This window comes from Mobula birostris, chromosome 28, assembly GCF_030028105.1.
Source record: "Mobula birostris isolate sMobBir1 chromosome 28, sMobBir1.hap1, whole genome shotgun sequence".
In the NCBI taxonomy this organism is placed as follows: domain Eukaryota; kingdom Metazoa; phylum Chordata; class Chondrichthyes; order Myliobatiformes; family Myliobatidae; genus Mobula; species Mobula birostris.
In genome coordinates, this window is record NC_092397.1 from 11,439,571 (window position 1) to 11,453,902 (window position 14,332).

At 43.7% G+C, this 14,332-nt stretch overlaps 1 protein-coding gene across 2 annotated transcripts in view; it reads right to left on the bottom strand.

Moving 5' to 3' along the window:
- Positions 1–14,045, bottom strand: part of LOC140189041 (breast cancer metastasis-suppressor 1 homolog) — a 33,066-nt gene extending 19,021 nt beyond the window's left edge. Inside the window, exons 1-2 of one of the 2 annotated variants that reach the window (XM_072245729.1) lie at positions 13,607–14,045; positions 933–1,087 (exon numbers count right to left, since the gene is read on the bottom strand). In XM_072245729.1, the coding sequence (XP_072101830.1) occupies positions 933–1,083 (151 nt within the window). In that variant the 5' untranslated portion in view covers positions 1,084–1,087; positions 13,607–14,045. Of the gene's footprint in view, positions 1–932; positions 1,088–4,710; positions 4,878–13,606 lie in introns of those variants that run through there. The other variant, XM_072245730.1, reaches the window with a different exon arrangement.
- Positions 14,046–14,332: the final 287 nt, after the last annotated feature.

Genomic DNA, 14,332 nt, shown 5'->3' on the forward strand with positions numbered 1-14,332 from the left:
CTCATCTCAGAATACTGGAAGAAAGCCTCACTCTTCTTCCAAAGCCGCATGAAAATCAATGGAAAATAGGGCGTGAATCAGTATTTTTGCGTTTTAGTCAAATTACATTCAAGGACGTCGAGGCTTTGGAGATGGCGCAGAAGTTTACCAGGATACTGCCTGGTTAAGGGGGCATGTGCTATAACGAGAGGCAGAACAAGCTTGGATTATCTTCTCTGGAGCATTGGAGGCTGAGGGGAGATCTGATAGAGGTTTACAAGATTATGAGAGGCATAGATAGAGTGGACAGAGAATATCTGTTTCCCAGGTTTGAAATGTCTAATACCAGATGGCATGCGATGAGGGTGAGAGGAGGTCGTTTCAAGGGGGATTGAAGTTTTTTTACTCAGAGCGTGGTGGATTCCTGGAATGCACTGCCTGCTATGGTGGTGGAGGCAAATACATTAGAGGCTTTTAAGAGACGTTTGGATAGGCATATAAATGTGATGGAGGGCTATGGACATGGTGTAGGTAGGAGGGATTCGTTGTTGGAAGTGTTCTTAATTTGCTTTTTAGCTGGTTCAGCACAACATTGTGGGCCAAACGGCCTGTTCCTGTGCTGTACTTTTCTATGTTCTGAGAACAGGTACTTAATTTCATCAACCGTTGGTCAACCCAATTAGCATGCACCTCAAATCCTCTGCTTTAGTTTGCAAGGGGTAAACATCTTCAAATTCCAGGATTGCTCAGTGCAGCCTCGATTTTTTATTTGAACCTGTCAGGAGAGAAGATACTAAAGAGGAATGAAAAAGTGCCTTTTCAAGCATTAATTGTCTAGTTTCTGCAGATTTCACTGTTTTGGATTCATTTATTTCTTGTATTTAATTCGTGCCTTAAACAGTCACACACACAATCACTCAGGATCGCACAGGGGTACATTTGCACTTGCTGACCTGAGCTGTCCTCGCCCTCCTCCTCAGACGCGGAGGAACTGGCGCTGTCTTCATCCGAGCTTTCCTCATTCTCTGGGGAATCCTGCTCCATCTCCTCATCAGCCTTCTCCTCGTCCTTTTCTTTGTCTCTCTGCGGCTGCTGCCCAGGCATTGTCCTGCAAAGTAAATGTAAAACCAGGTAAACACACACACACACACTGACTGCTTACTGTCTTCCAACGTTAAACAACATCAGATCTGTGAAATGCACTCCACATAAACTGATCTGTTTTCCCCAATGTTGTGACAGACCGGTACACTCTGGTACTGTATCCCAGCAAGTAACTATCAATACTTATCCACACGTTCAGCTCTCTTGGGAATCTCAACAGTAGGGAAGGCACAACAGTGACTATGCTGCCTTGAGGTGCTTAAGGAGAGCTAATACGTCTCAAAAGTTGCTGACTAACTTTGCTCGATGTGCGACAGAGAGCATACTGACATATGGAATGACAGTGTGGTACTCTAGCCACAGCAAGACAAGATCATAAAGCTCTCCACGGGTGATTAGGACGGCTCAGCTCATCACTGGGACTCAACTACAGACAATCTACAGCTCGCGATTCCTTTGGCAACATTGAAGACCCATGCCATCCAGGACACTGACTATTCAATCTCAGAGGTCACAATCAGCTTTATTATCACTGACATTTATTGTTTTGCAGCAGCAGTATGAAAAGTACTCCAAGTCACGGCAGACAGACAGACAGAGCAAAAGAGGAACAGCAAGGTAACGTTTATGGACTAATGGCGGAAAGCAAAAAAAGCTGTTCCTTAAAATGTTGGTGTGCGTTCCTCCTCCCTGATGGTAGTAATGAGTACAGGCCATTTCCTGGGTGGTGAGGGTACTTAATAACGGATGACGGTTTCAGATGGTGACGACAGGGCATACGGGAACGACATTACAGTAACAACCTTGTACTCAATGTCAGTGAGACCAAAGAACTGATTGTGGGCTTTAGAAAGAGTAAGACTGTAACACATAGGAACAGAATTAGGCCATCTGGCCCATCGAGTCTGCTCCGCCATTCAATCATGGCTGATCCTTTTTCTCTATCTCTTCCTCAACCCCAGTTCCTGGCCCTCTCCCCGTAACCTTTGATTATTATGAGTATGAGGACACGCAGTCCCCTTTTATTGTCATTTAGTAATGCATGCATTAAGAAATGATAAAACAAAAAACTCATGACAAACCAACTTAAAAACTAACAAAAACCACATAATTATAACATATAGTTACAACAGTGCAAAGCAATACCGTAATTTGATAAGAACAGACCATGGGCACAGTAAAAGTCTCAAAGTCTCTCGAAAGTCCCATCATCTCACTCAGACAGTGAACCTCCAGCGCTGCCAACTTGCCAATGCAGCATCCTGGAAGCATCCGACCACAGTCCGACTCTGAGTCCGTCCGAAAAACTCCGAGCCTCCGACTACCTATTCGACACCGAGCACCAAGCACCATCTCTGCCAAGCGCTTCGACCCTGGCCCCGGCAACAGGCAAAGCCGAGGATTTGGGGCCTTCCCCTCCGGAGATTCTCGATCGCACAGTAGCAGCGGCAGCGAAGCGGGCATTTCAGAAGTTACTCCAGGTGTTCCTCCGTGCTTCTCACGGCTGTCTCCATCAAATCCGGATTGTGCACGTCCCCTAGTTACACATACGATATCATTCGGAACAGTCACGCGCGCTGTGTCGCACCGCCATCTTCTCCCTCCTCCAATATAGATTGGATGCTATATCCAATCAAGAACCTATCAATCTCTGTGTTAAATACACCCAACAACCTGGCCTCCACAGCTGCTTGTGGCAACAAATTCACCACCCTTTGGCTAAAGAAATTTCTCCGCATCTTTGTTTTGAAAGGACGCCCCTCTATCCTGAGGCTGTGTCCTCTTGTCCTAGACTCTCCCACCATGGGGAACATCCTTTCCACATCTACTCTGTCTAGGCCTTTCAACATTCGAAAGGTTTCAATGAGATTCCGCCCCCCCCCCCCCCGCAGCCTCAATCCTCCTGAATTCCAGCGGGTACAGACCCAGAGCCATCAAATGTTCCGTGTACAATAACCCTTTCATTCCTGGAATCATCCTTGTGAACCTCCTCTGGACCCTCTCCAATGCCAGCACATCTTTTCTGAGATAAGGGGCCCAAAACTCTTCACAATACTCAAGGTGAGGCCTCACCAGTGCCTTATAAAGTCTCAGCATCACATCCCTGCTCTTATATTCTAGACCTCTTGAAATGAATGTTAACATGGCATTTGCCTTCCTCACCACCAACTCAACCTGCAAGTTAACCTTCAGGGTGCTCTGCACAAGGACTCCCAAGTCCCTCTGCATCTCAGATTCCTGGGTTTTCTCCCCGTTTAGAAAATAGTCCACACATTTATTTCTACTACCAAAGTGCATGACCATGCATTTTCCAACACTGTATTTCATTTGCCACTTTCTTGCCCATTCTCCTAATCTGTCTAAATCCTTCTGCATCCTACCTGTTTCCTCAACACTACCTGCCCCTTCTTCGTATCATCTGCAAACTTGGTAACAAATCTATCTATTCCATCATCTAAATCATTGATATACAGCATAAAAAGAAGTGGTCCCAACACCGACCCCTGCAGAACACCATTAGTCACTGGCAGCCAACTAGAAAAGGATCCTTTTATTCCCACTCGCTGCCTCCTACCAATCAGTCAATGCTCTAACTGCATCCCCTTTATCTATCCTACTTGTAATCTCCTCAAAAAATTCCAAAAAGTTTGTCAGGCAGGATTTTCGCTGAAGGAAACCATGCTGACTTTGTACTATCTTGTCCTGTGTCACCAAGTACTCCATTACCTCGTCCTTAACAATTGATTCCAACATCTTCCCAACCAGAGATCAGGCTAACTGGTCTATAATTTCCTTCCTGCTGCCTTCCTCCTTTCTTAAAGAGTGGAGTGACATTTGCAATTTTCCAGTCCTCTGGCACCATGCCAGAGTCCAATAATTTTTGAAAGATCATTTCTAATGCCACCACAATCTCTAATGCTACCTCTTTCAGAACCCTAGGGTGCAGTTCCTCTGGTCCGGGTGACTTATGTACCTTTAGGTCTTTCAGCCTTTTGAGCACCTTCTCTCTTGTAACAGTAGCTGCACCCACTTCTCTTCTTTCACACACTACATCAGGCATACTGCTAGTGTCTTCCACAGTGAAGACCAGGGCCAGATTTAGTGGGGCCAGGGCCCCTGGGCTGGAGGCCCTGATGGGCCCCTGCTGACACCGAAAAATGCTGCTGTACCAAGCAAAAAAAGGCAAGAACAAGAGCAAAGGTCGTACTGGTCTAAATATCAAAGCTGTGGACCAAGACATTGGTTTAGTACAATACGTAGGCTATAAGCTTACAGGCCTTAAGAGGGAGGACAGAAAGTAATGCAGATTCTTAGTTTGAAGGACAGCATCTAAAGCATTCAAAAATTGACCTAGGCTTAGTTGGCTTCGTAAAGTTATGAGGGAGATGAAGTATGATGTACCCAATCTTAAATCCTTATTTAGCTATTGCTGCACACACCGTAGGCCTTATTTTTCAAACAATGCCAAAGCATTTTTATCTAGGTATTTTTCTCAGCCGTGTGTTCTGAGAAAGTAAAATAGAAATGAGAGACAAAAAGGCCAAGAGAGATGGCACTATGGCAAACTAGGAAACTTGACAGTACTCCAACAATCTTTTTGAAAAATGAGATCTAGGACATACTAACCTATTGTTGTACTGTGTGGTTTGCAGAGTAACGACCACTTATTACTTACTAAGTTTGTAAACAGTCAACTATTAACCTATTGCCACAAAAACAGGAACAGCACTGACACACAAGCCTAGGTATTTACAAAGTCAGATGCTTGTTTTTCAAAATTAAAGCTTAGTTCTTCTGGATTTCTTCGCAGCAAAGTCCTTGATCAGATCACTAAAATCCAGTTTCCGAACAAGATCACTTTCAAGTGACATCAGAGTAAGATGACTCAGCCTGTCCTGAGCCTATGTAGTTGCCGTTATCAGGCCTGCCAAATATGTCACTGGAGCCTCGGATAGCCAGTCCCTTCTCGACCAAAAACTTCACAACCACCAACACTCTTCTCAATACGTCGGTCCAGTAAACACACTGACTCAAACTGTTTTTGGAGTTCCGTACCTGTTCTTCCGCTGTCAAATTTGGAGAAAAAAAACATCTCTGCTGTTTGTATACTCGTTCCAAAGCTTTGATATCCACATCCTTATTCTGGCAGGACTCCGGCCCTTTCTTAGCCCAGTACGCTCGGACTGAATCATCCAACGTTTCCTTTCCCCAGGGAGCGGGATCAGTGCTGTAAGGATCCTCAGTAGCGGTAACGTTAACATTAATGGCAGCCCGACTTGGTTGTTTGGACCCTCTGTGGTTGGGAATCCCAAAGTCATGCTCTCTGCCTCTTCAACGTTAGCTGCTGACTGTGGCAAGGACGGTGGTCCTGTGCTAACGCTGGTGCTAGCACTAGCTGTTGAACAAGTCTCCGTTTGTCCACCGGTCTCGGACTGTGACAAGAGCCATGGTACTGCGGCATCATCGAGAACAGGTTTAAGAAATTCTGTCAATTTCAATGTCTTTTTTAATGCTTCTTTCTCACGGCCCTCTTTTTTTTTTGTTTCTTTTTTTCTTTTCTGTGCTCCACTCTCATATTTTTTTTGTCCGCCATGATGATAGCTACCTATTTTGGGCCCCTCTGCAGCTCGGGCTCCTGGGCTGCCTAAAGTCCGGCCCTGGTGAAGACTGACGCAAAATACTCATTTAGTGCATCAGCAATCTCCTTGTCTCCTGTTATTATTTCTCCTGCCTCATTTTCTAGTGGTCCTATATCCACTCTCATTTTTCTTTTATTTTTAACATACTTGAAAAAACTTTTACTATCCACTTTGATATTATTTGCTTGCTTGCTTTCATATTTCATCCTTTCCCTGCTAATGATTTTTAAGTTGCTCTCTGTTGGTTTTTAAAAACTTACAGAGTAAGTAAACTTATAGGCCAGTAAGTTTAACGTTGGTAGTAGGTAAGTTATTGGAGGGAGTACTAAGAGACAGAATCTACAAGCATTTGGATAGACTGGGACTTATTAGGGAGAGTCAACATGGCTTTGTGCGTGGTAGGTCATGTTTGACCAATCTATTGGAGTTTTTCGAGGAGGTTACCAGGAAAGTGGATGAAGGGAAGGCAGTGGATATTGTCTACATGGACTTCAGTAAGGCCTTTGACAAGGTCCCGCATGGGAGGTTAGTTAGGAAAATTCAGTCGCGAGGTATACATGGAGAGGTGGTAAATTGGATTAGACATTGGCTCGATGGAAGAAGCCAGAGAGTGGTAGTAGAGAATTGCTTCTCTGAGTGGAGGCCTCTGACTAGTGGTGTGCCACAGGGATCAGTGCTGGGTCCATTGTTATTTGTCATCTATATCAATGATCTGGATGATAATGTGGTAAATAGGATCAGCAAGTTTGCTGATGATACAAAGATTGGAGGTGTAGTAGACAGTGAGGAAGGTTTTCAGAGCCTGCAGAGGGACTTGGACCAGCTGGAAAAATGGGCTAAAAAATGGCAGATGGAGTTTAATACTGACAAGTGTGAGGTATTGCACGTTGGAAGGACAAACCAAGGTAGAACATACAGAGTTAATGGTAAGGCACTGAGGAGTGCAGTAGAACAGAGGGATCTGGGAATACAGATACAAAACTCCCTAAAAGTGGCGTCACAGGTAGACAGGGTCGTAAAGAGAGCTTTTGGTACATTGGCCTTTATTAATCAAAGTATTGAGTATAAGAGCTGGAATGTTATGATGAGGTTGTATAAGGCATTGGTGAGGCCGAATCTGGAGTATTGTGTTCAGTTTTGGTCACCAAATTACAGGAAGGATATAAATAAGGTTGAAAGAGTGCAGAGAAGGTTTACAAGGATGTTGCCGGGACTTGAGAAACTCAGTTACAGAGAAAGGTTGAATAGGTTAGGACTTTATTCCCTGGAGCGTAGAAGAATGAGGGGAGATTTGATAGAGGTATATAAAATTATGATGGGTATAGATAGAGTGAATGCAAGCAGGCTTTTTCCACTGAGGCAAGGGGAGAAAAAAACCAGAGGACATGGGTTTAGGGTGAGGGGGGAAAAGTTTAAAGGGAACATTAGTGGGGGCTTCTTCACACAGAGAGTGGTGGGAGTATGGAATGAGCTGCCAGACGAGGTGGTAAATGCGGGTTCTTTTTTAACATTTAAGAATAAATTGGACAGATACATGGATGGGAGGTGTATGGAGGGATATGGTCCGTGTGCAGGTCAGTGGGACTAGGCAGAAAATGGTTCGGCACAGCCAAGAAGGGCCAAAAGGCCTGTTTCTGTGCTGTAGTTTCTATGGTTCCCCAATCCTCTATCTTCCCACTAATTTTTGCTTTGTTGTATGCCTTTTTTTTCCACTTTTACAATAGTTTTGACTTCCCTTGTCAGCCATGGCTGTACTATTTTACCATTTGAGTATTTCTTCATTTTTGGAATACACATGTCCTGCACCTTCCTCATTTTTCCCAGAAACACATGCCATTGCTGCTCTGCTGACATCCCTGCCAGCAGCTCCTTCCAATTTACTTTGGCAACTCCTCTCATACCACTGTAATTTCCCTTACTCCACTGAAACACTGCTACATCAGACTTTACTTTCTCCCTATCAAATTTCAAGTTGAACTCGACCATATTGTGATCACTGGTTCCTAAGGGTTCTTTTACCTTAAGCTCCCTAATCACCTCTGTTTCATTACATAACAATACATTACAGTACAGCTGATTCCGTAGTAGGTTCAATGAAAAACTGCTCGAAAAAGCTATGTCTTAGGCAATCAACAAACTCACTCTCTTGAAATCCATTACCAACCTGATCTTCCCAGTCGACCTACATGTTAAAGTCTCCCATAACATTGCCCCTTTGACTCGCCTTTTCTAGTTCCTACTGTAACCTGTGGTCCACCTCCCAGTCACTGTTGGGAGGCCTGTATACAACTGCCATCAACATCCTTTTACCCTTGCAGTTTCTTAACTCAACCCACAAGGATTCAACATCTTCCGATCCTATGTCACATCTTCCTACTGATTTGATGTCATTCTTTACCAGTAGAGCCACACCAACCCCTCTGCCTACCTTCTTATCCCACCAATATAACATGTAATCTTGGAAATTCAGCTCCCAACTACAGCCATCCGTCCCCATGAAGGAATCAGAACTAAGGAGAGTGAGAAACTTCAAGTCCTGGGTGTCAATATCTCTGAGGATCTATTCTGGGCCCAACATATTGATCCTCTTCAGGAGCTTGAGGAGATTTGGTATGTCACCAAAAACACTTGCAGGTTTCTACAGATGTACTATTCTGACAGGCTGGTATGCAGTGGCTACTGCACGGGATCAAAGTAAGTTGCAGAGAGTTGTAAACTTATCAGCTGCATCGTGGGCACGAGTCTCCATCGTATCCGGGGCATCTTCAAGGAGCAGTGTCTCAGACAGATAGCATCCATCATTAAGGACCCCCAGCACCCAGGATATGCTGTACCCCCAGCATCCATCATTAAGGACACCCTCTTCTCATTGCTACCATCAGGGAGGAGGTACAGGAGCCTGAAGGCACACACTCAGTGATTCAGGAACAGCTTCTTCCCCTCCGCCATCAAATTTCTGAATGGACATGGAACCCATGAACACTACCTTGGAAATGCTTGGATTTCCAGTTTCTGCAGATTTTCTCTTGCTTGTGATTGAACATTTCTTCACTACTTTTTGATGTCTATTTTTGCACTAATTTAATTTAACTATTTAATATATATGTAATTCACTTTTTTTCTATGATTAGACTGCTGCTGCTAAGACAACAAATTTCATGACATACTCTGGCAATATTAAACCTGATTCTGATTCTAAGGCACCACCCGTTGCCGATGGGGAGTAGAATTGTGCCTGTGATGGGGCTGGCTGAGTTAACAGCCTCGTTCGATCCTGCACATTGGAGCCTCCACACCAGATGGTAATGCGACCAGTTAGAATGCTCTCCATGGTACATGTGTAGAAATTTGCCTGAGCCTTTGGTTACATACCAAATCTCCTCAAACTTTTAATCATGTTCAGCCACTGGCGGGCCTTCTTCATGATTGTATCAACATGTTAGGCCCAAAAGATCCTCTGAGATGTTGATACAAGGAACTTGAAGCTAGTCACCCTTTGCACCACTAGCCCCTCAATGAGGACTGGTAGGTATTCTCCCCAACCTCCCCTTTTGGAAGTCCACAATGAATTCCTTGGTTTTACAAACACTGAGTGCAGCTTTGTTGTTGCGACACCACTCAACCAGCTGATCTGTCTAACTCCTGTGTACGCCTTCTCATCATGATCTGGTGTCACCCGTGTAGAGGGAGTAGAGCAGCGGGCTAAGCACTCTGTGGACTCTGGGACAGAGATTACAGGGTTTGCCAGTTGCCATGTGTGGTACGATTCGCTGTTTTAAAGCGTGCACAAAGAGTGCTGAGCTCATCAGGAAGTGAAGCATGCTGCCATTTTTTGCTGTTAGGTTTTGCCTTATAGGAAGTAATGGCATGCAAACCCTACAACGGTTGTCATGGATCCAGTTCTGTCTAACTTCACACGGAATTGCCTTTTCGCTCTCACGGTGGACTTCCACAGGCACACCCGGACTTCTTGTGGGATTCTGTATCGCTGGTTCTTGAATGGCACAGATCTAGTCCTCAGTGGACTGCAAACCTCCTGGGTCATCCAGACCTCAGGTTCAGAAACGTTCAATATGGTCTCGAGGGCACACACTCATCCACGCAGGTCTCCATCAAGTCAGTGACGACTGTGGCATATTCATTCAGCTCCAGAGATGAATCTCTTAATATGGTCTTCATCATCATTTCAAAGTGCTTCTAAGCCTCCCTTTCCCATACCTTCACAGATCTCACCGGGGTGTTGCCGTCCTCAGACTCTTGGGAAAAGTAGAACAGCCAGGTGATCGGACTTGCCAAAGTGTGGGTATGGGGAGACATGGTAAGTGTTGTCGACGGTGGTGTATTCAGACATCCCACCTCTCCCGGAACTTCCGGGAGTCTCCCGCATATTGATAGCGGCTCCCTGACGCCCGCAAATTATATACAATACCACGGAAATCAATTTTTTTTTGAGAGTGAGTGAGAAAAAAGCAAGAGAGAGCGCGCGAGCGACAGAGAGAGAGAGAGAGAGAGCGAGCGCGCGCGCCATTGCAGAGAGTTCCAAAAAAATATATAAAACGTACGTCACCCCAGACTACACTAAAGTGACCCCTGCCTAATAGGGGTCAAAATAATGACAGTGTTGCTCACTGCACTGTTTGCAACAGTGACTTTTCTATTGCCCATGATGGGTTAAGACTGTAAAGGACATGTTGAGGTGAGTTTAACAGGTGTCATTCATTCATTAGCATAGCTAATGTTATTTAAACTAGCTGGCTAGCTGCTAAGAAGCTACTCTATTGCAGACATCCCACCTTTCCCGGAAGTCTCCCGCAAATTGATGGCGCTCCCTCCCTGAAATGAGTTTTTGCAGGGTGGGATGTCTGGTGTATTACTGATCAAGTATGCTGGCTCCTCTGGTGGGAGTTGGTCAGAGACTTGTTCAAGCTGTCCTTGTTGAAGTCCCCCACAATCACCGGGAAGGCATCTGTGTGCTCTCTTTCATGACTACTTATTGGGGTGCCTAGTTCCCACAGTGCTATCTTGACTTTTGCCAATGGTGGAACATACACTGCAAGCAAGATGATGGTGGAGACACAATGGATGACAACAGTTGTTCCAGGTTGAGGGAGCTGAACTGAGACAGAACCAACAGACTAGAGACTGACAGTTTTCTATGCACTAGTACAACACACCTGTTTAACTTGGTGACAAACACAATAGCAGGCCTGTATTTTGTTACAAAGTGAGGCGCACAGCCAGAAGTACAATATCAGTGGGTATGGGCATATATCAATATACCGTATCCGAGGCCTTGTCGGTCAGGGTCAACCATGGATATCGCACCCTAGCTGACTGGATACGCAAGCCAGCATGGTACGATATGGAGAGCAAGTTGTCGCCCACGTAGCAAGCACCCCCTCCCCACACACCTGAACCTGAAGGAACAGCGCAGACCGATACAGTTGGGCACCAGCAGCATCATAGTGTTGATCTCTACACAGGACTGATTAGGGGCCCCCACTCCAGATTTTCCCCCTCGGGGTCTACTCCCGAAGCCTTCCCCATGAGTGGGTACAGCCGCAAGGCAGCGGAGGCTCCTTCTCCCAGGTGAGCTGCCAGCCCAAATGCCTGAGTGTATGGTTATGTACTCCAGTTACATACAGTGACAGCCATGTGTCCACAACATTTGAAAAGCAATCCACAATAGTGAAAAACAGACCCACACCCAACAGCAAATAGTCTGTACCCCACTTATATGCTTGAGTATAAAATTAAAACCCAACCCAACCCAGGAACACACCCTCTGCCATCCCCCACCTGGTCAGCACTAGAAAACACCCAGGTAATTCTGCTCTGTATGCACAGCATGGGCTAACCAGTACTGCAATTACTCTCTGTACTTTTACAGACATGCCAGCCTGACAAACAGATCTTATTTTTCATGGCCAAACAGCACACGTCAATTAGACTCCATCATACCCAGGTTTACCAAGATAGATCATTTCTACACCCGTTGCAACTCAGTGACACGCGTGTACACGTTCTGTACCTCAGTGCCATCAACCACAGACGTGTACAAAAACGCACCTGCAGTGTCAGATACAGAACAGGATTAAGCACGACAAACAAGAGAAAGTCTGCGGACGCTCGAAGTCCAAAGCAACGCACACAAAATGCTGGAGGAACTCAGCAGGTCAGGCAGCGTCCATGGAAGTGAAGAAACAGTCGATGTTTCGGGCTAGATGTCCCGACGCAGGTTCTCGACCCGAAACGTTGACTGGTTACTCTTTTCCATAGATGCTGCCTGGTCGCTGGGCTGGAAGGGCCCACGCCCCATGCTTAAATTTTTTAAAAATCAATAATCCATCGGTCAATCAATAAACAGCATGACTTGCCACTTTTTAAATCAAAATATGATTCCAACTACAACATTAAAGATTAGTTTAAATTATAAACAAATAAAATTCAAATCTTAAAAAAAAACATTGATGTCAAACTTTAAAACTTTTAGACTGTTCTAAATTTAAATCAAACAGAATAATTAAATAAATTTAAGGACTTTTTTAAAATGGAAAACTTTGATGATTTTACAGTGAGACTAAGTACTTTAATTCCTGAATAAGTTCTACTGCATAATCACAATTTGAAAAGATTGAACATTTTAATTCAACTTTCATTGCCATCGTAAAGTAGCAACTATAAGCTTGTAATTTTGAATTGACTCAGTGAATTTTGACTTTTTTTTAAATTTTTGAAACATTTTAATAAAAAAGCTTGGAACATTTTAATTCAAATTTCATTGCCATCTGAAAATAGTAACTATAAACTTGCAATTTTGACTTTTTCTCTTTTTTGAGTCATTTTAATAAAAAAAAGCTTGAACATTTTAATTCAAATTTCATTGCCATCTCAAAATAGTAACTATAAACTTGCAATTTTGACTTTTTCTCTTTTTTGAATCATTTTAATAATAAAAAGCTTGAACATTTTAATTCAAATTTCATTGCCATCTCAAAATAGTAACTATAAACTTGCAATTTTGACTTTTTCTCTTTTTTGAATCATTTTAATAATAAAAAGCTTGAACATTTTAATTCAAATTTCATTGCCATCTCAAAATAGTAACTATAAACTTGCAATTTTGACTTTTTCTCTTTTTTGAGTCATTTTAATAAAAAAAAAGCTTGAACATTTTAATTCAAATTTCATTGCCATCTCAAAATAGTAACTATAAACTTGCAATTTTGACTTTTTCTCTTTTTTGAGTCATTTTAATAAAAAAAAGCTTGAACATTTTAATTCAAATTTCATTGCCATCTCAAAATAGTAACTATAAACTTGCAATTTTGACTTTTTCTCTTTTTTGAGTCATTTTAATAAAAAAAAGCTTGAACATTTTAATTCAAATTTCATTGCCATCTCAAAATAGTAACTATAAACTTGCAATTTTGACTTTTTCTCTTTTTTGAATCATTTTAATAATAAAAAGCTTGAACATTTTAATCCAACTTTCATTGCCATGTTATAATAGCAACTACAAGCTTGTAATTTTGAATTCACTGGATGAATTTTGACTATTTTTTAATTTTTGAATAAAAAAGCTTGGCACATTTTGATTCAACTTTCATTGCCATCTTAAACTAGCAACTATAAACTTGTAATTTTCAATTGACTGGGTGAATTTTGACTTTATTTTGGAGTACGAAAGAACCAGCTGGAGAAAGTGAAACAAACTTTAAGCTGGGTCAAAGACTAGCGAGAGATGGCGCCGAAACTCGAGGCAGCAAACCATGAAATCACCTCAAAATGAACAGTTTTCAGAAGGATTTATTTTTTTATATAAAAAAAAGCGAGTTTAATCAGAGAAAGATTTTAAAAGTTTTAAAAGGGAGGAGACTCACCGCTCCGAGGCCACTGCCGAAAGGGTCCAGTTTCCAAGCGGTGTGCAAAAGGGCAATGCGAGAAAGAAATATTACTTTGGTGATGGAGTGTTTATTTTAAAAAATATATATAGTATGTGTGCCTGTTTTGGCTAAGATTTAAATCTAGTTAAAGGAGCCGGACGGGGTGGTCTGCGCCTTTAAGAGTAACGGTCATCGGGCTCTGGAAGGTTCCAGGAGGCGCCGGCCTGTCCCAGTCGCGGCCGGAGGGGGTGGCCGTGCGTGTCAAATCACCCGTCGGTTTTCACTTTTAATCGCCTTTGTGATGTTTTATCCTTTATTAATAATTGATTAGGGAATGCTTATTGCTTTTATTTAATTCTCGAGAGTGAGGGGGAAGCGCTCCGGCAGTTTGTCCGGAGCTTGAAGGAACTTTTTTTTTCAAAAAAACAGGAAGGAGCTCGAGCTGAGGGTGGGGGCGTAGAGGATGGTGACTGACAGGCCGCTCCGACCAATCGGGAGGGCCGCCACGGTCGGAGGCGGGGTGGTGGTGTGTGACGAGGAGCGTCAGGAGGTCAAGATGGGACGTAGAGATCCCGCTTCGAGGTGCTGCTGCCCCCTGCAGTACAGGATGCTCGGCTCCCACGTGGTGCTGCCCCCTGCGGTACAGGATGATCGGCTCCGAGATGGTGCTGCCCCCTGCAGTACAGGATGATCGGCTCCCACGTGGTGCTGCCCCCTGCAGTA